Source organism: Petromyzon marinus, unplaced genomic scaffold, assembly GCF_048934315.1.
Source record: "Petromyzon marinus isolate PM22_M1 ecotype Great Lakes invasive population unplaced genomic scaffold, UKy_Petmar_22M1.pri1.0 PM_Scaffold_449, whole genome shotgun sequence".
Lineage (NCBI taxonomy): Eukaryota > Metazoa > Chordata > Hyperoartia > Petromyzontiformes > Petromyzontidae > Petromyzon > Petromyzon marinus.
In genome coordinates, this window is record NW_027423445.1 from 23,853 (window position 1) to 50,634 (window position 26,782).

Genomic DNA, 26,782 nt, shown 5'->3' on the forward strand with positions numbered 1-26,782 from the left:
CACACCCACACACCCACTCACTCACTCACCCACCCACTCACCCACCCACTCACCCACCCACCCACCCACTCACCCACTCACCCACCCACCCACCCACTCACCCACCCACCCACTCACCCACCCACTCACCCACCCACTCACCCACCCACCCACTCACCCACCCACTCACCCACTCACCCACCCACTCACCCACTCACTCACTCACTCACCCACCCACCCACCCACTCACCCACTCACCCACCCACCCACCCACTCACCCACCCACCCACCCACTCACCCACCCACCCACCCACTCACCCACCCACCCACTCACCCACCCACCCACTCACCCACCCACCCACCCACTCACCCACCCACCCACCCACTCACCCACCCACCCACTCACCCACCCACCCACTCACCCACCCACTCACCCACCCACCCACTCACTCACCCACCCACTCACTCACCCACTCACTCACCCACCCACTCACTCACCCACACACCCACACACCCACTCACTCACCCACTCACTCACTCACCTACCCACTCACCCACCCACTCACCCACCCACTCACCCACCCACTCACCTAACCACTCACCCACCCACTCACCCACCCACTCACCCACCCACTCACCCACTCACCCACCCACCCACTCACTCACCCACCCACCCACCCACTCACTCACCCACCCACCCACCCACTCACTCACCCACCCACCCACTCACTCACCCACCCACCCACCCACTCACCCACCCACCCACCCACCCACTCACCCACCCACCCACTCACCCACCCACCCACCCACCAACCCACCCACCCACCGGTGGGAGACCTTGCACGATGTCACTGTGATAGATGAAACCGGTGTGTGGGAGTATTGCCACGGTGCTGAACCCAGACAGAGACTTTCGCTGAGCTCCCAGCAGCATCACGTTACACGCAGGCATCTTAGAGAGCGCCGTGAGGCCTCCTGCCACTCCTGGAGATCATACAGAGACACACACAGAGAGAGTCAGAGACACACAGAAACAGAGACACACACAGACACACAGAGATACACACAGAGACACAGAGACACACAGAGAGTCAGAGACACACAGAGAGTCAGAGACCCACAGAGAGTCAGAGACACACAGAGAGTCAGAGACACACAGAGACACACACAGAGACATACAGAGAGAGTCAGAGACACACAGAGAGACAGAGACACACACACAGAGACACACAGAGAGAGTCAGAGACACACACACAGAGACAGAGAGACACACACATAGAGACAGAGAGACACACACACAGAGACACACACACAGAGACAGAGAGACAGAGACACACACACAGAGACAGAGAGACACACACAGAGACACAGAGACAGAGACACACACAGAGACACGGAGAGCGAGAGACAGAGAGACAGAGACACAGAGACTTTCGCTGAGCTCCCAGCAGCATCACGTTACACGCAGGCATCTTAGAGAGCGCCGTGAGGCCTCCTGCCACTCCTGGAGATCACACAGAGACAGAGACACAGAGAGAGTCAGAGACACACAGAAACAGAGACACACACAGAGACACACACAGAGACACACACAGACACACAGACACACACAGAGACACACAGAGAGTCAGAGACACACACATAGACACACACAGACACAGAGAGACACACACAGACACACAGAGAGTCAGAGACACACAGAGAGTCAGAGACACACACATAGACACACACAGACACAGAGAGACACACACAGACACACAGAGAGACAGAGATACACGCAGGCATCTTAGAGAGCGCTGTGAGGCCTCCTGCCACTCCTGGAGATCACACAGAGACACACAGAGACACACAGAGACACACACAGAGACAGAGAGACAGAGACACACACAGAGAGACACAGAGAGACAGAGACACACACAGAGACACAGACACAGAGAGACACACAGGCATCTTAGAGAGCGCCGTGAGGCCTCCTGCCACTCCTGGAGATCACACAGAGACACACAGAGAGTCAGAGACACACAGAGACACACAGAGAGAGTCAGAGACACAGAGACACACAGAGACATACACAGAGACAGAGACACACACAGAGAGACACAGTGAGACAGAGACACACACAGAGACAGAGAGACACACAGAGACACACAGAGAGTCAGAGACACACACAGAGACACACAGAGAGTCAGAGACACAGAGACACACACAGAGACACAGAGTCAGAGACACAGAGACAGAGAGAGACAGACAGAGAGACACACACAGGCATCTTAGAGAGGGCCGTGAGGCCTCCTGCCACTCTTGGAGATCACACAGAGACACAGAAACAGAGACACACACAGAGACACACAGAGAGAGTCAGAGACAGAGACACAAAGACACAGAGAGAGAGAGACAGACACAGAGAGACAGAGACACACACAGGCATCTTAGAGAGCGCCGTAAAGCCTCCTGCCACTCCTGGAGATCACAGAGACACAGAGACATAGCGACAGAGAGACAGAGAGAGACACAGAGACACGGAGACACACAGAGAGACACACACAGAGAGACACAGAGAGAAAACAGAGACACAGAGAGACACAGGGAGACACACACAGACACAGAGAGACGGAGAAAGAGGCACAGAGACAGACAGACAAAGACACAGAGACACACATAGAGAGACAGACAGAGACACAGAGACACACACACAGACACAGAGAGACAGAGATACACGCAGGCATCTTAGAGAGGGCCGTGAAGCCTCCTGCCACTCCTGGAGATCACACAGAGACAGAGTCATAGCGACAGAGAGACACAGACAGCGAGAAAGAGGCACAGAGACAGAGAGACAGACAGAGACACAGAGACACACACACAGAGACACACACACAGACACACAGAGCGACAGAGATACACACAGGCATCTTAGAGAGCGCCGTGAAGCCTCCTGCCACTCCTGGAGATCACACAGAGACACACAGACACACACACAGAGAGTCAGAGACACAGAGACAGAGGGAGAGACACAGAGACACACACAGAGACACGGAGACACACAGACACAGAGAGAGACAGAGAAAGAGACACAAAGACACAGCGAGAGACACAGAGACACACACAGGCATCTTAGAGAGCGCCGTGAAGCCTCCTGAGACACAGTCATAGCGACAGAGACACAGAGACACAGACAGCGAGAAAGAGAGACAGAGAGACACACAGAGAGAGAGTCAGACAGAGAGACAGACACAAACTCGGTGACTGGATGAGTCACCAAGTGAAAAACTGGGTGAGTGACTGAGTGACTGTGTGAGTGACTGGGTGAGTGACTGTGTGAGTGACTGGGTGAGTGACTGAGTGACTGTGGGAGTGACTGGGTGAGTGACTGAGTGACTGGGTGAGTGTCTGTGTGAGTGACTGACTGAGTGACTGTGTGAGTGACTGTGTGAGTGACTGTGTCAGTGACTATGTGAGTGTCTGTGTGAGTGACTGTGTGAGTGACTGGGTGAGTGACTGTGTCAGTGACTATGTGAGTGTCTGTGTGAGTGACTGTGTGAGTGACTGTGTGAGTGACTGGGTGAGTGACTGTGTCTGGGTGAGTGACTGAGTGACTGTGTGAGTGACTGTGTCTGGGTGAGTGACTGAGTGACTGTGTGAGTGACTGTGTGAGTGACTGACTGAGCGACTGTGCGAGCGACTGACTGAGTGACTGACTGAGCGACTGACTGAGCGACTGGCTGACTGAGCGTCTGTGCGACTGACGGAGCGACTGAGCGACTGACTGAGCGACTGACTGACTGACTGAGCGACTGACTGAGCGACTGACTGAGCGACTGAGCGACTGACTGAGCGACTGACTGAGCGACTGACTGACTGACTGAGCGACTGACTGAGCGACTGACTGAGCGACTGAGCGACTGACTGAGCGACTGACTGACTGACTGACTGACTGACTGAGTGACTGACTGAGCGACTGACTGACTGACTGAGCGACTGACTGAGCGACTGACTGACTGACTGAGCGACTGACTGAGCGACTGACTGAGCGACTGACTGAGCGACTGACTGAGCGACTGACTGAGCGACTGACTGAGCGACTGACTGAGCGACTGACTGACTGACTGAGCGACTGACTGAGCGACTGACTGAGCGACTGACTGAGCGACTGACTGAGCGACTGACTGAGCGACTGACTGAGCGACTGACTGACTGACTGAGCGACTGACTGACTGAGTGACTGAGTGACTGACTGAGCGACTGACTGAGTGACTGACTGAGCGACTGACTGAGCGACTGACTGAGCGACTGACTGAGCGACTGACTGAGCGACTGACTGAGTGACTGACTGACTGACTGAGCGACTGACTGAGCGACTGACTGACTGACTGAGCGACTGACTGACTGAGTGACTGAGCGACTGACTGAGCGACTGACTGAGCGACTGACTGAGCGACTGACTGAGCGACTGACTGAGCGACTGACTGACTGACTGAGCGACTGACTGAGCGACTGACTGAGCGACTGACTGAGCGACTGACTGAGCGACTGACTGAGCGACTGACTGACTGACTGAGCGACTGACTGACTGAGTGACTGAGTGACTGACTGAGCGACTGACTGAGTGACTGACTGAGCGACTGACTGAGCGACTGACTGAGCGACTGACTGAGCGACTTACTGAGCGACTGACTGAGTGACTGACTGACTGACTGAGCGACTGACTGAGCGACTGAGCGACTGACTGACTGAGCGACTGACTGAGCGACTGACTGAGTGACTGACTGAGCGACTGACTGAGCGACTGACTGAGCGACTGACTGAGCGACTGACTGAGCGACTGACTGACTGAGCGACTGACTGAGCGACTGACTGAGCGACTGACTGAGCGACTGACTGAGCGACTGACTGAGCGACTGACTAAGCGACTGACTGAGCGACTGACTGAGCGACTGAGCGACTGACTGAGTGACTGACTGAGCGACTGACTGAGCGACTGACTGAGCGACTGACTGAGCGACTTACTGAGCGACTGACTGAGTGACTGACTGACTGACTGAGCGACTGACTGAGCGACTGGCTGACTGACTGACTGAGCGACTGACTGAGCGACTGACTGAGCGACTGACTGAGTGACTGACTGAGTGACTGACTGAGTGACTGACTGAGCGACTGACTGAGCGACTGACTGAGCGTCTGACTGAGTGACTGACTGAGCGACTGACTGACTGAGCGACTGACTGAGCGACTGACTAAGTGTCTGTGCGAGCGACTGACTGAGCGACTGACTGAGCGACTGACTGAGCGACTGACTGAGCGACTGACTAAGCATCTGTGCGAGTGACTGACTGAGCGACTGGCTGACTGAGCGTCTGTGCGAGCGAGCGAGCGGTCACCCATGATTTTGGCGGCTGACGAGGCACCGACAATGATGCTGACGTTGGGAGCGATGAAGGACATCCTTGACTGGACGTACTCCAACACTCGTGAGCGGGCCGCGTGGAGAGAGAGGGCCATGTCACACGCCTCCGTGAGGCGAGACAGCTCCTCACCACTCAGCTGTTGCCTGCACACGCACGGCGAGTGGGTGAGAGGGTGAGCGAGAGGGTGAGTGAGTGGGTGAGCGAGAGGGTGAGCGACAGGGTGAGCGAGTGAGTGAGCGAGAGGGTGAGCGAGTGAGTGAGTGAGTGACTGAGTGAGTGAGTGAGTGGGTGAGTGAGTGGGTGAGCGAGAGGGTGAGTGAGTGGGTGGGTGAGTGAGTGACTGAGTGAGTGGGTGAGAGAGAGGGTGAGAGAGAGGGTGAGAGAGAGGGTGAGCGAGAGGGTGAGAGAGAGGGTGAGAGAGAGGGCCATGTCACACGCCTCCGTGAGGCGAGACAGCTCCTCACCACTCAGCTGTTGCCTGCACACGCACGGTGAGTAGGTGAGAGGGTGAGTGAGTGGGTGAGCGAGAGGGTGAGTGAGTGGGTGAGCGAGTGGGTGAGCGAGAGGGTGAGAGAGGGCCATGTCACACGCCTCCGTGAGGCGAGACAGCTCCTCACCACTCAGCTGTTGCCTGCACACGCACGGTGAGTGGGTGAGAGGGGTGAGCGAGAGGGTGAGCGAGAGGGTGAGCGAGAGGGTGAGCGAGTGAGTGAGTGAGTGACTGAGTGAGTGGGTGAGTGAGTGGGTGAGCGAGAGGGTGAGCGAGAGGCGTGGAGAGAGAGGCGTGGAGCGAGAGGGTGAGCGAGAGGGTGAGCGAGAGGGTGAGTGAGAGGGTGAGGGAGAGGGTGAGAGAGAGGGTGAGAGAGAGGGTGAGTGAGAGGGTGAGCGAGAGGGTGAGCGACAGGGTGAGCGACAGGGTGAGCGACAGGGTGAGCGACAGGGTGAGAGAGAGGGCCATGTCACACGCCTCCGTGAGGCGGGACAGCTCCTCACCACTCAGCTGTTGCCTGCACACGCACGGCGAGTGGGTGAGAGGGTGAGTGAGTGGGTGAGTGGGTGAGTGGGTGGGTGAGTGGGTGAGTGAGTGGGTGAGCAACAGGGTGAGCGAGAGGGTGAGCGAGAGGGTGAGCGAGAGGGTGAGCGAGAGGGTGAGCGAGAGGGTGAGTGAGAGGGTGAGTGAGCGAGAGGGTGAGCGAGAGGGTGAGAGAGAGGGTGAGCGAGAGGCGTGGAGCGAGAGGCGTGGAGCGAGAGGGTGAGTGAGAGGGTGAGTGAGTGGGTGAGCGAGAGGGTGAGCGAGAGGGTGAGCGAGAGGGTGAGCGAGTGAGTGAGTGACTGAGTGAGTGGGTGAGCGAGAGGGTGAGCGAGAGGCGTGGAGCGAGAGGGTGAGCGAGAGGGTGAGCGAGAGGGTGAGCGGGTGAGAGGGCGGGTGAGTGAGTGAGTGGTGAGTGAGTAAGTGGGTGAGTGAGTGATGAGTGAGTGAGAGGGTGAGTGGGTGGGTGAGTGAGTGGGTGAGTGAGCGAGCTGGTGAGCGAGCTGGTGAGCGACGTGTTGAGTGAGTGAGTGGGTGAGTGAGTGGGTGAGTGAGTGGGTGAGTGAGTGGGTGAGTGAGTGGGTGAGTGAGTGGGTGAGTGAGTGGGTGGGTGAGTGGGTGAGTGAGTGGGTGGGTGGGTGAGTGAGTGGGTGAGTGAGTGGGTGAGTGAGTGGGTGGGTGAGTGAGTGAGTGGGTGAGTGAGTGGGTGAGTGGGTGAGTGGGTGAGTGAGTGGGTGAGTGAGCGAGAGGGTGAGTGAGTAGGTGAGTGGGTGAGTGAGTGAGAGGGCGAGTGAGCGAGCGAGCTGGTGAGCGAGCTGGTGAGCGACGTGTTGAGTGAGTGGGTGAGTGGGTGAGTGGGTGAGTGGGTGAGTGAGTGGATGAGTGGTAGGTGAGTGGTAGGTGAGTGGGTGAGTGAGTGGATGGGTGAGCGAGCGAGCTGGTGAGCGAGCTGGTGAGCGAGCTGGTGAGCGAGCTGGTGAGCGAGCTGGTGAGTGCGGTGGTGAGCGAGTTACCCCTGCGTGGTGGAGGCGGTGACGCTCACCACCATGATGGTGGCGTTGGTGAGGATCTGCTGCAGGGCTGCGTTGTGTTTGCACTGCTCCAAACCATTGCCCAGCTCCTGGAGAAACACGTGGGGAGGGTGGTGGTGAGTGGTGAGTGTGTGGTGAGTGTGTGTGGTGAGTGTGTGAGTGGTGAGTGTGTGGTGAGTGTGTGGTGAGTGGATAGGTGAGTGAGTGGTGAGTGTGTGAGTGTGTGGTGAGTGTGTGGTGAGTGTGAGTGTGTGAGTGAGTGGTGTGGTGAGTGTGTGTGGTGTGTGAGTGAGTGGGTGTGTGGTGAGTGGGTGGGTGTGTGTGGTGTGTGAGTGAGTGGGTGGCTGAGTGAGTGGTGAGTGTGTGAGTGTGTGAGTGGTGTGTGAGTGGTGTGTGAGTGGTGAGTGAGTGGTGAGTGTGTGGTGTGTGAGTGAGTGGTGAGTGTGTGGGTGAGTGAGTGGTGAGTATGTGAGTGAGTGGGTGTGTGAGTGTGTGTGGTGTCTGAGTGAGTGGTGAGTGTGTAGTGATTGTGTGGTGTGTGTGTGAGTGTGTGTGGTGTGTGAGTGTGTGTGGTGTGTGAGTGTGTGGTGAGTGAGTGGTGAGTGTGTGGTGTGTGAGTGAGTGGTGAGTGAGTGTGTGAGTGTGTGAGTGAGTGTGTGTGTGAGTGTGTGTGGTGGTGAGTGTGTAGTGAGTGTGTGATTGTGTAGTGTGTGGTGAGTGTGTGGTGAGTGTGTGGTGAGTGTGTGGTGAGTGATGAGTGTGTGTGGTGAGTGTGTGGTGAGTGTGTGGTGGGTGAGTGGTGAGTGTGAGTGGTGAGTGAGTGGTGAGTGTGTGGTGGGTAAGTGGTGAGTGAGTGGTGAGTGTGTGGTGAGTGTGTGGTAAGTGTGTGGTGAGTGTGTGTGTGTGAGTGGCGAGTGTGTGAGTGGTGAGTGCGTGGTGGGTGAGTGGTGAGTGTGTGGTGAGTGTGTGGTGAGTGTGTGGTGAGTGTGTGGTGAGTGTGTGGTGTGTGAGTGAGTGGTGAGTGGTGTGTGAGTGTGTGAGTCAGTGTGTGTGTAACTGTGTGTGTGTAACTGAGTGTGTGTAGTGGTGAGTGTGTAGTGGTGAGTGGTGAGTGTGTGTGGTGAGTGGTAAGTGTGTGTGTAACTGTGTGTGTGTAACTGAGTGTGTGTAGTGTGTAGTGGTGAGTGTGTAATGGTGAGTGAGTGGTGAGTGTGTGGTGAGTGTGAGTGGTGAGTGATGAGTGAGTGGTGAGTGTGTGAGTGAGTGAGTCAGTGTGTGTGTGTAACTGTGAGTGTGTAGTGGTGAGTGAATGGTGAGTGAGTGTGAGTGGTGAGTGTGTGTAGTGGTGAGTAGTGGTGAGTAGTGGTGAGTGTGTGAGTGGTGAGTGTGTGAGTCAGTGTGTGTGTAACTGAGTGTGTGAGTGAGTCAGTGTGTGTGTAACTGTGTGTGTGTAGTGGTGAGTGGGTGTAGTGGTGAGTGAGTGGTAAGTGAGTGGTGTGTGTAGTGGTGAGTGGTGAGTGAGTGGTGAGTGTGTGTAGTGGTGAGTGGTGAGTGGGTGTAGTGGTGAGTGTGTAGTGGTGAGTAGTGGTGAGTGATGAGTGTGTAGTGGTGAGTGTGTGTAGTGGTGAGTAGTGGTGAGTAGTGGTGAGTGGTGAGTGAGTGGTGAGTGTGTGGTGAGTGTGTGGTGAGTGTGTGAGTGGTGTGTGAGTGTGTGGTGTGTGAGTGTGTGAGTGTGAGTAGTGGTGAGTGGAGTGGTGAGTGTGAGTAGTGGTGAGTGGTGGTAAGTGGTGAGTGTGAGTGGTGAGTGTGAGTGGTGAGTAGTGGTGAGTGTGAGTGGTGAGTGTGAGTGGTGAGTGAGTAGTGGTGAGTGTGAGTGGTGAGTGTGAGTGGTGAGTAGTGGTGAGTGTGAGTGGTGAGTGTGAGTGGTGAGTGTGAGTGGTGAGTGGTGGTGAGTGTGGGTGGTGAGTGTGAGTGGTGAGTAGTGGTGAGTAGTGAGTGAATGGTGAGTGGTGGTGAGTGTGAGTGGTGAGTGGTGGTGAGTGTGAGTGGTGAGTGTGAGTGTGAGTGTGAGTGGTGAGTGTGAGTGTGAGTGGTGAGTGTGAGTGGTGAGTAGTGTGAGTGGTGGTGAGTAGTGGTGAGTAGTGGTGAGTAGTGGTGAGTGTGAGTGAGTGGTGAGTGTGAGTGGTGAGTAGTGGTGAGTGTGAGAAGTGGTGAGTATGGTGAGCAGTGGTGAGTGTGAGTGGTGAGTGTGAGTGGTGAGTGTGAGTGGTGAGTGTGAATGGTGAGTAGTGGTGAGTGAATGGTGAGTGGTGAGTGTGAGTGGTGAGTAGTGGTGAGTGTGAGTAGTGGTGAATAGTGGTGAGTGTGTAGTGGTGAGTGATGAGTGTGTAGTGGTGAGTGTGTGAGTGAGTGAGTCAGTGTGTGTGTGTGTAACTGTGTGTGTGTGTAACTGTGTGTGTGTGTAGTGGTGAGTGTGAGTGGTGAGTAGTGGTGAGTGTGAGTGGTGAGTGTGTAGTGGTGAGTGAGTGGTGAGTAGTGGTGAGTGAATGGTGAGTGTGAGTGGTTAGTGTGTAGTGGTGAGTGTGTGAGTGAGTGAGTCAGTGTGTGTGTGTGTAACTGTGTGTGTGTGTAACTGTGTGTGTGTAGTGGTGAGTGTGAGTGGTGAGTAGTGGTGAGTGTGAGTGGTGAGTGTGTAGTGGTGAGTGAGTGGTGAGTAGTGATGAGTGAATGGTGAGTGTGAGTGGTTAGTGTGTAGTGGTGAGTGTGTGAGTGAGTGAGTCAGTGTGTGTGTGTGTGTGTAACTGTGTGTGTGTGTAACTGTGTGTGTGTGTAGTGGTGAGTGTGAGTGGTGAGTAGTGGTGAGTGTGAGTGGTGAGTGTGTAGTGGTGAGTGAGTGGTGAGTAGTGGTGAGTGAATGGTGAGTGTGAGTGGTGAGTGTGTAGTGGTGAGTGTGTGAGTGAGTGAGTCAGTGTGTGTAACTGTGTGTGAGTAGTGGTGAGTTTGAATGGTGAGTGGTGAGTAGTGGTGAGTGTTGAGTGTGAGTGGTGAGTGTGGTGAGTGGTGAGTGTGAGTGGTGAGTGTGAGTGGTGAGTAGTGGTGAGTGGTGAGTGTGAGTGGTGAGTGGTGAGTAGTGGTGAGTGAATGGTGAGTGGTGAGTAGTGGTGAGTGAATGGTGAGTGGTGAGTGAGTGGTGAGTGAGTGGTGAGTGGTGGTGAGTGTGAGTAGTGGTGAGTAGTGGTGAGTGAGAGTGGTGAGTAGTGGTGAGTGAATGGTGAGTGTAAGTGGTGAGTGTGGTGAGTGGTGAGTAGTGGTGAGTGTGAGTAGTGGTGAGTGAATGGTGAATGGTGAGTGTGAGTGAGTGGTGAGTAGTGGTGAGTGAATGGTGAATGGTGAGTGTGAGTGAGTGGTGAGTAGTGGTGCGTGAATGGTGAATGGTGAGTGTGAGTGAGTGGTGAGTAGTGGTGAGTGAATGGTGAATGGTGAGTGTGAGTGAGTGGTGAGTAGTGGTGAGTGAATGGTGAATGGTGAGTGTGAGTGAGTGGTGAGTAGTGGTGAGTGAATGGTGAATGGTGAGTGTGAGTGAGTGGTGAGTATTGGTGAGTGGTGTGACCTTGACAGTGTGAATGTAGTCCAGGGCGCTGGGCATGAGTGGTGAGTGGTGAATGGTGAGTGGTGAGTGTTAGTGGTGAGTAGTGGTGAGTGTGAGTGGTGAGTGTGTGAGTGAGTGAGTCAGTGTGTATGTGTGTGACTGTGTGTGTGTAACTGTGTGTGTGTAACTGTGTGTGAGTAGTGGTGAGTGGTGAGTGAGTGGTGAGTGAGTGGTGAGTGGTGAGTGAATGGTGAGTGGTGAGTGGTGAGTGAATGGTGAGTGAGTGGTGAGTGGTGAGGGAATGGTGAGTGAGTGGTGAGTAGTGGTGAGTAGTGGTGAGTGAGTAGTGGTGAGTAGTGGTGAGTGAGTGGTGAGTAGTGGTGAGTGAGTGGTGAGTAGTGGTGAGTGGTGGTGAGTGTGTAGTGGTGAGTGAGTAGTGGTGCGTGAGTAGTGGTGAGTAGTGGTGAGTGAATGGTGAGTAGTCGTGAGTGGTGAGTAGTGGTGAGTAGTGGTGAGTGAGTGGTGAGTAGTGGTGAGTAGTGGTGAGTGTGTAGTGGTGAGTAGTGGTGAGTGAGTAGTGGTGATTGAGTAGTGGTGAGTGAATGGTGAGTGAATGGTGAGTGGTGAGTGAATGGTGAGTGAATGGTGAGTGAATGGTGAGTAGTGGTGTCACCTTGACAGTGCGAATGTAGTCCAGGGCACTGGGCACGAGTGGTGAGTGGTGAGTAGTGGTGAGTAGTGGTGAGTGTGAGTGGTGAGTGTGTGAGTGAGTCAGTGTGTGTGTGTGTAACTGTGTGTAAATGTGTGTGTGTAGTGGTGAGTGTGAGTGGTGAGTAGTGGTGAGTGAGTGGTGAGTGAGTAGTGGTGAGTAGTGGTGAGTGGTGAGTAGTGGTGAGTAGTGGTGAGTGGTGCGTGAGTGGTGAGTGTGAGTGGTGAGTAGTGGTGAGTGAATGGTGAGTGAATGGTGAGTGGTGAGTAGTGGTGAGTAGTGGTGAGTGAATGGTGAGTGAATGGTGAGTGGTGAGTGTAAGTGGTGAGTGTGAGTGGTGAGTAGTGGTGTCACCTTGACAGTGCGAATGTAGTCCAGGGCACTGGGCACGAGTGGTGAGTGGTGAGTAGTGGTGAGTAGTGGTGAGTAGTGGTGAGTGGTGAGTAGTGGTGAGTGGTGAGTGGTGAGTGAGTAGTGGTGAGTGAGTGGTGAGTGAGTAGTGGTGAGTAGTGGTGAGTGAGTCAGTGTGTGTGTGTGTAACTGTGTGTGTGTAGTGGTGAGTGAGTAGTGGTGAGTAGTGGTGAGTGAGTGGTGAGTGAGTAGTGGTGAGTGGTGGTGAGTAGTGGTGAGTAGTGGTGAGTAGTGGTGAGTGTGAGTGGTGAGTAGTGGTGAGTAGTGGTGAGTGTGAGTGGTGAGTAGTGGTGAGTGGTGAGTAGTGGTGAGTAGTGGTGAGTGAGTAGTGGTGAGTAGTGGTGAGTGTGAGTGGTGAGTAGTGGTGTCACCTTGACAGTGCGAATGTAGTCCAGGGCACTGGGCACGAGTGGTGAGTGGTGAGTAGTGGTGAGTAGTGGTGAGTGGTGAGTGCGAGTGGTGAGTAGTGGTGAGTGAGTAGTGGTGAGTGAGTAGTGGTGAGTGGTGAGTAATGGTGAGTAGTGGTGAGTGTGAGTGGTGAGTGAGTCAGTGTGTGTGTGTGTAACTGTGTGTGTGTAGTGGTGAGTGTGAGTGGTGAGTAGTGGTGAGTAGTGGTGAGTAGTGGTGAGTGAGTGGTGAGTGAGTAGTGGTGAGTGGTGAGTGGTGAGTGAATGGTGAGTGTGAGTGGTGAGTAGTGGTGAGTAGTGGTGAGTGGTGTGAGTGGTGTGAGTGGTGAGTGGTGAGTAGTGGTGTCACCTTGACAGTGCGAATGTAGTCCAGGGCACTGGGCACGAGTGGTGAGTAGTGGTGAGTAGTGGTGAGTAGTGGTGAGTAGTGGTGAGTGGTGAGTGTGAGTAGTGGTGAGTGGTGGTGAGTAGTGGTGAGTAGTGGTGAGTAGTGGTGAGTGTGAGTGGTGAGTAGTGGTGTCACCTTGACAGTGCGAATGTAGTCCAGGGCACTGGGCACGAGTGGTGAGTAGTGGTGAGTAGTGGTGAGTAGTGGTGAGTGGTGAGTAGTGGTGAGTGGTGAGTGAGTAGTGGTGAGTGGTGAGTGTGAGTAGTGGTGAGTGGTGGTGAGTAGTGGTGAGTAGTGGTGAGTGAGTAGTGGTGAGTGAATGGTGAGTGAATGGTGAGTGAATGGTGAGTGAATGGTGAGTGAATGGTGAGTGAATGGTGAGTAGTGGTGTCACCTTGACAGTGCGAATGTAGTCCAGGGCACTGGGCACGAGTGGTGAGTAGTGGTGAGTGAGTGGTGAGTGAGTAGTGGTGAGTAGTGGTGAGTGTGAGTGGTGAGTAGTGGTGTCACCTTGACAGTGCGAATGTAGTCCAGGGCACTGGGCACGAGTGACTCCAGCTCCGGGAAGCGTTTAGCAAATTTATCTCTCACGAACTTGTGAATGATGTCTAACACACACACGGGGAGACACACGGGGAGACACGGGGAGAGAGAGAGACAAGGAGAGACACGGGGAGACACACGGGGAGACACGGGGAGAGACACGGGGAGACACACGGGGAGAGACACGGGGAGACACACGGGGAGAGACACACGGGGAGACACGGGGAGACACACGGGGAGAGACACGGGGAGAGACACGGGGAGACACACGGGGAGAGAGACACGGGGAGAGAGACACAGGGAGAGAGACACACGGGGAGACACACATGGGGAGACACGGGGAGAGAGACACACGGGGAGAGAGACACACGGGGAGACACACGGGGAGAGAGAGACACGGGGAGAGACACGGGGAGAGGGACACACGGGGAGAGAGAGACACGGGGAGTTATTAAATACAGCCATGATGGTGGTGATGATGGTGGTGATAATGGTGGTGGTGATAATGATGATGGTGGTGGTGATGGTCATGATTATGATGGTTGTGGTGATGATCATGATGATGATGGTGATGATGGTTGTGGTGATGATCATCATGATCATGTCTCGTTGCCCGTGACTGTCCAGACAGAGGTTGGTGTTTCTCTCCCCGTGGCTATACAGAGGTTGGTGTTTCTCTGCCCCTGGCTGTACAGACAGAGGTTGGTGTTTCTCTCCCCGTGGCTATACAGAGGTTGGTGTTTCTCTGCCCGTGGCTGTGCAGACAGAGGTTGGTGTTTCTCTACCCGTGGCAATACAGACAGAGGTTGGTGTTTCTCTACCCGTGGCTATACAGAGGTTGGCGTTTCTCTGCCCGTGGCTATACAGACAGAGGTTGGTGTTTCTCTGCCCGTGGCTATACAGAGGTTGGTGTTTCTCTGCCCATGGCTGTACAGAGGTTGGTGTTTCTCTACCCGTGGCTGTACAGAGGTTGGTGTTTCTCTACCCGTGGCTATACAGAGGTTGGTGTTTCTCTGCCCGTGGCTGTACAGACAGAGGTTGGTGTTTCTCTGCCCGTGGCTGTACAGACAGAGGTTGGTGTTTCTCTGCCCGTGGCTGTACAGACAGAGGTTGGTGTTTCTCTGCCCGTGGCTGTACAGACAGAGGTTGGTGTTTCTCTGCCCGTGGCTGTACAGACAGAGGTTGGTGTTTCTCTGCCCGTGGCTGTACAGACAGAGGTTGGTGTTTCTCTGCCCGTGGCTGTACAGACAGAGGTTGGTGTTTCTCTGCCCGTGGCTGTAGAGACAGAGGTTGGTGTTTCTCTGCCCGTGGCTGTACAGACAGAGGTTGGTGTTTCTCTGCCCATGGCTGTACAGACAGAAGCCCACGTACTGATCTCGTTGTCTATCTCCACCGTGAGGTTGTTGGCGTCCACGATGAGTTTGTACTCTGGGTCGGCCTCCACTGGGCCCAGCACTGCGGGGGGGGGGGGGGGGGAGAAGGGGGGGGGGTAGAGGGGGAGGTCGTCATCCACCCATTCACTCGCCCACCCACCCACTCTATCACCCACCCACCCATTCACTCGCCCGCCCACCCACTCGCCCGCCCACCCACTCGCCCGCCCACCCACTCGCCCGCCCACCCACTCGCCCGCCCACCCACTCGCCCGCCCACCCACTCGCCCGCCCGCCCACTCGCCCGCCCGCCCACTCGCTCGCCCGCCCACCCGCTCGCTCGCCCACCCACTCGCTCACCCACTCGCCCACCCATTCACTCGCCCACCCATTCACTCGCCCACCCATTCACTCACCCAACCACTCACTCAACCACCCACGCAACCACTCACCAAACCACCCACCCAACCACTCACCCAACCACCCACCCAACCACTCACCCAACCACCCACCCAACCACCCACTCATCCAACCACTCACCCAACCACCCACCCAACCACCCACTCACCCAACCACCCACCCAACCACCCACTCACCCAACCACTCATCCAACCACTCACCCACCCACTCACCCTCAGTCTTGCGGGATTTTCCGATGTGCATCTCCACTGTTGCCATGATTTCTGCAAACTGAGAGACAACAGGGAGACAGAGACAGAGACAGGGAGACACAGGGAGACAGAGACAGAGACAGTGAGACACAGGGAGACACAGGGAGACAGAGACAGTGAGACAACAGGGAGACACAGGGAGACAGAGACAGTGAGACAACAGGGAGACACAGGGAGACACAGGGAGACACAGGGAGACACAGGGAGACACAGGGAGACAGACACAGGGAGACACAGGGAGACAACAGTGAGACACAGGGAGACACAGGGAGACAGAGACAACAAGGAGACACAGAGACAGAGACAGTGAGACACAGGGAGACAGACAACAGGGAGACAGAGACAACAAGGAGACACAGAGACAGAGACAGGGAGACACAGGGAGACACAGGGAGACACAGGGAGACAGAGACACAGGGAGACACAGGGAGACACAGGGAGACACAGGGAGACACAGGGAGACAGAGACAGTGAGACACAGGGAGACACAGGGAGACACAGGGAGACACAGGGAGACAGAGGGAGACACAGGGAGACACAGGGAGACAGAGACAGTGAGACAACAGGGAGACACAGGGAGACACAGGGAGACACAGGGAGACACAGGGAGACAACAGGGAGACACAGGGAGACACAGTGAGACACAGGGAGACACAGGGAGACAGAGACAGTGAGACACAGGGAGACACAGGGAGACAGAGACAGTGAGACACAGGGAGACACAGACAGTGAGACACAGGGAGACACAGTGAGACACAGGGAGACACAGTGAGACACAGGGAGACACAGGGAGACACAGGGAGACAGAGACAGGGAGACAACAGGGAGACACAGGGAGACAGAGACACAGGGAGACACAGGGAGACACAGGGAGACACAGGGAGACACAGGGAGACACAGGGAGAGACAGTGAGACACAGGGAGACACAGGGAGACAGAGACAGGGAGACAACAGGGAGACACAGGGAGACAGAGACACAGGGAGACACAGGGAGACACAGGGAGACACAGGGAGAGACAGTGAGACACAGGGAGACACAGGGAGACAGAGACAGTGAGACAACAGGGAGACACAGGGAGACACAGAGAGACACAGGGAGACACAGGGAGACAGAGACACAGGGAGACACAGGGAGACACAGGGAGACACAGAGAGACACAGGGAGACACAGGGAGACAGAGACACAGGGAGACACAGGGAGACACAGGGAGACACAGGGAGACAGAGACACAGGGAGACACAGGGAGACACAGGGAGACACAGGGAGACACAGGGAGACAGAGACAGGGAGACACAGGGAGACACAGGGAGACACAGGGAGACACAGGGAGAGACAGGGAGACAGAGACAGTGACAGTGAGACAACAGGGAGACACAGGGAGACACAGGGAGACACAGGGAGACACAGGGAGACACAGGGAGACAGAGACAGTGACAGTGAGACACAGGGAGACACAGGGAGACACAGGGAGACACAGGGAGACAGTGAGACAACAGGGAGACACAGGGAGACACAGGGAGACACAGGGAGACACAGGGAGACACAGGGAGACAGTGAGACAACAGGGAGACACAGGGAGACACAGGGAGACACACAGAGACACAGGGAGACAGAGGGAGACACAGGGAGACACAGGGAGACACAGGGAGACACAGGGAGACAGAGACAGTGAGACACAGGGAGACACAGGGAGACACAGGGAGACACAGGGAGACACAGACAGTGAGACACAGACAGTGAGACACAGGGAGAGACAGGGAGACACAGGGAGACACAGGGAGACAGACAACAGGGAGACACAGGGAGACAGAGACAGTGAGACACAGGGAGACACAGGGAGACAGAGACAGTGAGACACAGGGAGACACAGGGAGACACAGACAGTGAGACAACAGGGAGACACAGGGAGACAGAGACAGTGAGACAACAGGGAGACACAGGGAGACAGAGACAGTGAGACACAGGGAGACACAGGGAGACAGAGACAGTGAGACAACAGGGAGACACAGGGAGACAGAGACAGTGAGACACAGGGAGACACAGGGAGACAGAGACAGTGAGACACAGGGAGACACAGGGAGACAGAGACAGTGAGACACAGGGAGACACAGGGAGACAGAGACAGTGAGACAACAGGGAGACACAGGGAGACAGAGACAGTGAGACAACAGGGAGACACAGGGAGACAGAGACAGTGAGACACAGGGAGACACAGGGAGACAGAGACAGTGAGACACAGGGAGACACAGGGAGACAGAGACAGTGAGACAACAGGGAGACACAGGGAGACAGAGACAGTGAGACACAGGGAGACACAGGGAGACAGAGACAGTGAGACACAGGGAGACACAGGGAGACAGAGACAGTGAGACACAGGGAGACACAGGGAGACAGAGACAGTGAGACATAGGGAGACAGAGACAGTGAGACACAGGGAGACACAGACAGTGAGACACAGGGAGACACAGGGAGACAGAGACAGTGAGACACAGACAGTGAGACACCGGGAGACAGAGACACAGTGAGACACAGGGAGACACAGACAGTGAGACACAGGGAGACACAGGGAGACAGAGACAGTGAGACAACAGGGAGACACAGACAGCGAGATACAGACAGTGAGACACAGGGAGACAGAAACAACAGGGAGACACAGACAGTGAGACACAGGGAGACAGAGACACAGGGAGACAGTGAGACACAGGGAGACAGAGACAGTGAGACACAGGAGACACAGGGAGACACAGGGAGACACAGGGAGACAGTGAGACACAGGGAGACACAGGGAGACAGTGAGACACAGTGAGACACAGGGAGACACAGGGAGACAGTGAGACACAGGGAGACAGAGACAACAGGGAGACACAGGGAGACAGAGACAACAGGGAGACAGAGACAGTGAGACACAGACAGTGAGACACAGGGAGACAGAGACAACAGGGAGACAGAGACAGTGAGACACAGACAGTGAGACACCGGAAGACAGAGACAGTGAGACACAGGGAGACAGACAACAGGGAGACACAGGGAGACAGAGACAGTGAGACACAGGGAGACAGAGACAGTGAGACAGAGACAACAGTGAGACACAGGGAGACAGAGACAACAGGGAGACACAGACAGTGAGACACAGGGAGATATGTGGGAGACACGGACAGACAGTGGAGGGATAGGGAGACACAGAGACAACAAGGAGACACAGGGAGACAGAGACAACAGAGAGACACAAACAGTGAGACACAGGGAGACAGAGACAGTGAGACACAGTGAGACAGAGACAACAGTGAGACACAGGGAGACAGAGACAACAGAGAGACACAGGGAGACAGAGACAACAGGGAGACACAGGGAGTTGTGGGGTGACAAGGGGAGACAGACACGGGAGACGTGGGGAGACATGCAGAGACAGAGACAGAGACGGTGAAACACAGGGAGACAGAAAGAGACGGAGAGAGAGAGAGAGACGATGAGACAGGGGAGACAGAGACAACAGGGAGACACAGGGAGACAGAGACAACAGGGAGACACAGGGAGACAGAGACAACAGGGAGACACAGACAGTGAGACACAGGGAGACGTGGGGTGACAGGGGGAGACAGACACGGGGAGACGTGGGGAGACATGCAGAGACAGAGACGGTGAGACACAGGGAGACAGAGAGAGACACAGACAGACGGTGAGATACAGGGAGACGTGGGGAGATACAAGGGGAGACAGAGACACAGGGAGACGTGGGGTGACAGGGGGAGACAGACACGGGGAGACGTGGGGAGACATGCAGAGACATAGACAGAGATGGTGAGGCACAGGGAGACAGAGAGAGACACAGACAGACGGTGAAACACAGGGAGACAGAAAGAGACGGAGAGAGAGAGACGGTGAGACAGGGAGACAGAGACGGAGACACAGGGAGACAGAGAGAGACACAGACAGACGGTGAGATACAGGGAGACGTGGGTGGATACAAGGGGAGACAGAGACACAGGGAGACGTGGGGGGGGGGGGGGAGACATGGGAGACGGGGAAGACACGGGGGGAGACAAGGGGGGAGACACAGGGGGAGACACAGGGGGAGACACAGGGGGAGACACAGGGGGAGAGACAGGGGGAGAGACACGGGGGGAGACACACGGGGGAGACACAGGGGAGAGACACGGGGAGAGAGACACGGGGAGAGAGACACGGGGAGAGAGACACGGGGAGAGAGACACGGGGGGAGAGACACGGGGGGAGAGACACGGGGGGAGAGACACGGGGAGAGAGACACGGGGGGAGAGACACGGGGGGAGAGACACGGGGGAGAGACACGGGGGGAGAGACACGGGGGGAGAGACACGGGGGGAGAGACACGGGGGGAGAGACACGGGGGGAGAGACACGGGGGAGAGACACGGGGGGAGAGACACGGGGAGAGACACGGGGAGAGACACAGGGAGAGAGACAGGGAGAGAGACAGGGAGAGAGACAGGGGGAGAGACAGGGGGAGAGACAGGGGGAGAGACAGGGGGAGAGACAGGGGGAGAGACACAGGGGGAGAGACGGGGGGGAGACACGGGGGGGAGACACGGGGGGGAGACACGGGGGGGAGACACGGGGAGGAGACACAGGGGGAGAGACACAGGGAGAGAGACACAGGGAGAGAGACACAGGGGGAGAGACACAGGGAGAGACACAGGGAGAGAGACACAGGGAGAGAGACACAGGGAGAGAGACACAGGGAGAGAGACACAGGGAGAGACACAGGGAGAGAGACACAGGGGGAGAGACACAGGGAGAGACACAGGGAGAGAGACACAGGGAGAGAGACACAGGGAGAGAGACACAGGGAGAGAGACACAGGGAGAGAGACACAGGGAGAGAGACACAAGGAGAGAGACACAGGGAGAGAGACACAGGGAGAGAGACACAGGGAGAGAGACAGGGAGAGACACAGGGGAGACACAGGGGGAGAGACACAGGGAGAGACACAGGGGGAGAGACACAGGGGGAGAGAGACAGGGGGAGAGAGACAGGGGGAGAGAGACAGGGGGAGAGAGACACAGGGAGAGAGACAGGGAGAGACACAGGGAGAGAGACACGGGGGAGAGACACGGGGAGAGACACAGGGGGAGAGACACAGGGAGAGAGACACAGGGGGAGAGACACAGGGGGAGAGACACAGGGGGAGAGACACAGGGGAGAGAGACACAGGGAGAGAGACACAGGGAGAGAGACACAGGGAGAGACACAGGGAGAGACACAGGGAGAGACACAGGGAGAGACACAGGGAGAGACACAGGGGGAGAGACACAGGGAGAGACACAGGGAGAGACACAGGGAGAGACACAGGGGGAGAGACACAGGGAGAGAGACAGGGGGAGAGAGACACAGGGAGAGAGACAGGGAGAGACATAGGGAGAGACACAGGGAGAGAGACACGGGGGAGAGACACGGGGAGAGACACAGGGGGAGACACGGGGGAGAGACACGGGGAGAGACACGGGGGAGAGACACGGGGGAGAGACACGGGGAGAGACACGGGGGAGAGACACGGGGGAGAGACACAGGGAGAGAGACACAGGGAGAGAGACACGGGGAGAGACACGGGGAGAGACACAGGGGGAGACACAGGGAGAGAGACACAGGGAGAGACACAGGGAGAGAGACACAGGGAGAGACACGGGGAGAGACACAGGGGAGACACAGGGAGAGAGACAGGGGGAGAGAGACAGGGGGAGAGACACAGGGGGAGAGACACAGGGGGAGAGACACAGGGAGAGAGACACAGGGAGAGAGACACAGGGAGAGAGACACAGGGAGAGACACAGGGGGAGAGAGCACAGGGGTAGAGACACAGGGGTAGAGACACAGGGGTAGAGACACAGGGGGAGAGACACAGGGAGAGAGACACAGGGGGAGAGACACAGGGGGAGAGACACAGGGGGAGAGACACAGGGAGAGAGACACAGGGGGAGAGACACAGGGAGAGACAAATGGGGGAGAGAGACGGGGAGAGAGACACGGGGAGAGAGACACGGGGGGAGAGACACGGGGGGAGAGACACGGGGAGAGATACGGGGAGAGACACGGGGGAGAGACACAGGGGGAGAGACACAGGGAGAGACAAATGGGGGAGAGACACGGGGAGAGAGACACGGGGAGAGAGACACGGGGGGAGACAAGGGGGGAGACACAGGGAGAGAGACACAGGGGGAGACACAGGGGGGGAGACACAGGGGGAGACACAGGGGGAGAGAGACAGGGAGAGAGACACAGGGAGAGAGACACAGGGAGAGACACAGGGGGAGAGACACAGGGGGAGAGACACAGGGAGAGAGACACAGGGAGAGAGACACAGGGAGAGAGACACAGGGGGAGAGACACAGGGAGAGAGACATAGGGGGAGAGACACAGGGAGAGAGACAGGGAGAGAGACACAGGGAGAGAGACACAGGGAGACAGACACAGGGAGAGACACAGGGAGAGAGACAGGGAGAGAGACACAGGGAGAGAGACACAGGATGAGAGACACAGGGAGAGAGACACAGGGAGAGAGACACAGGAGGAGAGACACAGGGAGAGAGACACAGGGAGAGAGACACAGGGAGAGAGACACAGGGAGAGAGACACAGGGGGGAGAGACACAGGGAGAGACACAGGAGGAGAGACACAGGGGGAGAGACACAGGGAGAGACACGGGGAGAGACACGGGGGGAGAGACACGGGGAGAGAGACACACGGGGGAGAGACACAGGGGGACAGACACAGGGGGAGAGACACAGGGGGAGAGACACAGGGGGAGAGACACAGGGGGAGAGACACAGGGAGAGAGACACAGGGAGAGAGACACAGGGAGAGAGACACAGGGGGAGAGACACAGGGGGAGAGACAGGGAGAGAGACACAGGGGGAGAGACACAGGGGAGAGACACAGGGGGAGAGACACAGGGGGAGAGACACAGGGGGAGAGACACAGGGGAGAGAGACACAGGGAGAGAGACACAGGGAGAGAGACACAGGGAGAGAGACACAGGGGAGAGACACAGGGGGAGAGACACGTTGCTGTGGGTGAAAGACGTCAGACCCCTTTGCTGGCGCTGAGCTTGGCGATGCTGAGGATGGAGTCCCCATCCGGCGCCTCCACGTCTCCCATCTCCTCGTCTCTCACTCCTCTGCCTCCTCTCCCTCCTTCCCCACCTCCTCCATCACCATCAACGTCTTCATCTTCTTCATCGATGTCCGGCAAAAGCTCATCGCCCTCCTCCGCAGCCTCCTCCAGATCCGCGAGCAGTTCGTCGGCCAGAGACATCTGTGGTGGTGATGGTGGTGGTGGCGGTGGTGGTGATGGTGGGGATGGTAGTGGTGATGGTGTGGTGTTGATGATGGTGGTGATGATGGTGGTGGTGGTAGTGATGGTGGTGATGGTGGTGGTGATGGTGATGATGGTTGTGGTGGGGATGTAGAGCAAAGTCAAAGCAAATTATAATCAATAAACTCGCACGCCACCACCACTTGCTACTAACAGCACTTGCCCCTACAGCCCTGCTAGAGGCTACCTGGGGAGCTTTGTCTGTGTATGTGGTGTGTGTAGTACATAGACACTGCTGCTGCTACTCGCTAGCTAACAGCACTTGCCCCTACAGCCCTGCTAGAGGCTACCTGGGGGAGCTTTGTCTGTGTGTGGTGTGTGTAGTACATAGACACTGCTGCTGCTACTCGCTAGCTAACAGCACTTGCCCCTACAGCCCTGCTAGAGGCTACCTGGGGGAGCTTTGTCTGTGTGTAGGGTAAAGTGTGCGTAGCTCCCACCTCCTTCTCCCACAACGAGTACTGCGAGAGCACGGAAGAGTAGGCCAAATACAACCAGGCGCTGCACCCCCCCCCCCCCCCCTCCCGTTCCACTTCCTATCCGGGCAGGGCCTTCCCTATCCGGGCAGGGCGAGTCAGGCAAGACGGGGGGGGGCACCGATAGCGACTAGGCCTAACACCACCCCCCTCTCCTTCCTATCCGGGCAGGGCCTTCCTATCCGGGCAGGGCGAGTCAGGCAAGACGGGGGGGGGCACCGATAGCGACTAGGCCTAACACCACCCCCCTCTCCTTCCTATCCGGGGCAGGGCCTTCCTATCCGGGCAGGGCGAGTCAGGCAAGACGGGGGGGTAGGGGGCACCGACAGCGACTAGGCCTAAAACCTTCCCCACCGGCCCCAGTTTTGCCAGAAGAACACGATCATCGAATTAAAAGCGAGCGAGGCTTAAGGAAATTTCCCCTCCCTCCCCTCAACAATTAGCGAAGAAAATTTAAACAAAAAAATATTTTCTAAAGGCTCCACAAACGCGTACCTTTGACGCACGCGAAACCTGTGAGCGAGGGCGGAAATGACGTCAGGGGTGAGAGATGTAAACCGGAAACGTCGCGCGCTTCGGTTTAAAGGCGACGGCTCCGATTTCCGGTTCCGGTCGAGGAACACGGAAGTGAAGGTCCTGGCCCCTCCCCAGAACTCCCCCCCACAAGCCCCTCCCCCCCCGATCCAACGTTAGCCCCTCCCCTATCCCCCCGTAGCCCCTCCCCCAAGCCCCCCACAGCCCCTCCCTCTTTCCCTCCTTAGCCCCTCCCCTACCCCCACCCCACTCCACACAACCTCTCATATCTCCTCATAGCCCCTCCCCTCTTCGCCCAATTAAGCCCCTCCCCTAACCGCCCAGAGCCCCTCCCCTAACCGCCCACAGCCCCTCCCCTAATCGCCCAGAGCCCCTCCCCTAACCGCCCACAGCCCCTCCCCTTCACCCCTAAAGCCCCTCCCCTCGGAAAGGATCCGGATCCAAAAGGTGGGATCCGGATCGCGACCACGTGCTCTTGCCGGGTACAGTAGCAGTGGAGAGGTAAGTGGAGGGGTAAGTCGGCTGCGGTTGCCATGGTGATGGGGGGGTGATGGTAACCAGGTTAACCCGTGGGACTGGTTACCAAGGTAACCTCTCTGGGTTGTTTAACGAAAGGGATTCTGGTTTGTTTGTTTTTGTTGTGTGTGTGTGTACACACTCACCCATTCACCTACTCGCTCACCCACTCACTCACCTACTCACTCACCCACCCACTCACTCACCCACTCGCCTACTCGCTCACCCACTCACTCACCCACTCACTCACCTACTCACTCACCTACTCACCCACTCACCTACTCACTCACTCACCTACTCACCCACTCACTCCCTCACTCACCCACTCACCTACTCACTCACCCACTCACCTACTCGCTCACCCACTCACTCACCCACTCACTCACCCACTCACTCACCTACTCACTCACCTACTCACTCACCTACTCGCTCACCCACTCGCTCACCCACTCACTCACCTACTTCACTCACCTACTCACTCACCTACTCACTCACCTACTCACTCACCCACTCAATCACTCACCCACTCACTCACCTACTCAAGCACTCACTCACTCACCTACTCACCCACTCACCTACTCACTCACTCACCAACTCACTCACTCACCTACTCACTCACCCACTCACTCACCTACTCACTCACCTACTCACCCACTCACTCACCCACTCACTCACCTACTCACTCACTCACCTACTCACTCACTCACCTACTCACTCACCTACTCACCCACTCACTCACCCACTCACCTACTCAATCACTCACCCACTCACTCACCTACTCACTCACCTACTCACTCACCCACTCACCTACTCACCTACTCACTCACCTACTCACTCACCTACTCACCCACTCACCTACTCACTCACCTACTCACCCACTCACCTACTCACTCACCTACTCACCCACTCACCCACTCACCTACTCACTCACCTACTCACTCACCTACTCGCTCACCCACCCACTCACTCACCCACTCACTCACCTACTCACCCACTCACTCACCTACTCACCCACTCACCTACTCACTCACCTACTCACCCACTCACCTACTCACTCACCTACTCACTCACCCACTCACCTACTCACTCACCTACTCACTCACCCACTCACTCACCTACTCACTCACCCACTCACACACACTCACTCACCCACTCACCCACTCACTCACTCACCTACTCACCTACTCACCCACTCACACACTCACCTACTCACTCACTCACCCACTCACTCACCTACTCACTCACCTATTCACCCACTCACTCACCCACTCACTCACCTACTCACTCACACACTCACTCACCCACTCACCTACTCACTCACGCACTCACCTACTCACTCACTCACCTACTCACTCACTCAGTGAGTGAGTAGGTGAGTGAGTGAGTGTGTGAGCTAGTGAGTGAGTGTGTGAGCTAGTGAGTGAGTGTGTGAGTGTGTGAGTGAGTGTGTGGGTGAGTGAGTGAGTGTGAGTGAGTGTGTGAGTGAGTGTGTGAGTGAGTGTATGTGAGTGAGTGGATGAGTGAGTGGGTGAGTGAGTGGGTGAGTGAGTGAGTGAGTGGTGAGTGTGTGAGTGTCTGAGTGAGTGTGTGAGTGAGTGAGTGTGGTGAGTGAGTGGTGGGTGAGTGAGTGAGTGAGTGGTGAGTGAGTGGTGAGTGGTGAGTGAGTGAGTGAGTGGTGAGTGAGTGGGTGTGTGAGTGAGTGAGTGGGTGTGTGAGTGAGTGTGTAGTGAGTGAGTGAGTGGTGAGTGAGTGAGTGAGTGGTGAGTGAGTGTGTAAGTGAGTTGTTGAGTGAGTGGGTGAGTGTGGTGAGTGAGTTGTGGTGAGTGAGTGTGTGAGTGGGTGAGTGAGTGTATGAGTGAGTGGTGAGTGAGTGGGTGAGTCAGTGAGTCAGTGATTGTGTGAGTGAGTGGTGAGTGAGTGTGTAAGTGAGTGTGTAAGTGAGTGAGTGTGTGAGTGAGTGGTGAGTGAGTGAGTGGGTGAGTGAGTGAGTATGTGAGTGAGTAGTTAGTGTCTGAGTGAGTAGTGAGTGAGTGGTGAGTGTGTGAGTGAGTGGTGAGTGTGTAAGTGAGTGAGTGGATGAGTGGTGAGTGAGTAGTGAGTGAGTGAGTGGTGAGTGAGTGAGTGTGTGGGTGAGTGAGTGAGTGTGTAAGTGGGTGAGTTGTGAGTGAATGAGTGAGTGTGTAAGTGAGTGAGTGGTGAGTGTGTGAGTGAGTGAGTGTGTAAGTGAGTGAGTGTGTAAGTGAGTGTGTGAGTGAGTGTGTAAGTGAGTGAGTGAGTGTGTAAGTGAGTGAGTGATGAGTGAGTGTGTGAGTGAGTGAGTGTGTAAGTGAGTGAGTGATGAGTGTGTAAGTGAGTGGTGAGTGAGTGGATGAGTG

General features: G+C 56.3%; 1 protein-coding gene across 1 annotated transcript in view; it reads right to left on the reverse strand.

The window, feature by feature from the left end:
* Window positions 1–23,990, reverse strand: part of LOC116938021 (U4/U6 small nuclear ribonucleoprotein Prp31-like) — a gene marked incomplete at its 3' end in the record, with an annotated part of 47,754 nt that extends 23,764 nt beyond the window's left edge. Inside the window, exons 1-8 of the mRNA XM_076064436.1 lie at window positions 23,853–23,990; window positions 22,597–22,821; window positions 15,495–15,552; window positions 14,861–14,944; window positions 13,457–13,554; window positions 7,425–7,531; window positions 5,355–5,524; window positions 806–963 (exon numbers count right to left, since the gene is read on the reverse strand). Coding sequence (XP_075920551.1) covers window positions 806–963; window positions 5,355–5,524; window positions 7,425–7,531; window positions 13,457–13,554; window positions 14,861–14,944; window positions 15,495–15,552; window positions 22,597–22,821 — 900 coding nt within the window. The remainder of the gene's footprint in view (window positions 1–805; window positions 964–5,354; window positions 5,525–7,424; window positions 7,532–13,456; window positions 13,555–14,860; window positions 14,945–15,494; window positions 15,553–22,596; window positions 22,822–23,852) is intronic.
* Between the last annotated feature and the right edge of the window lie 2,792 nt (window positions 23,991–26,782).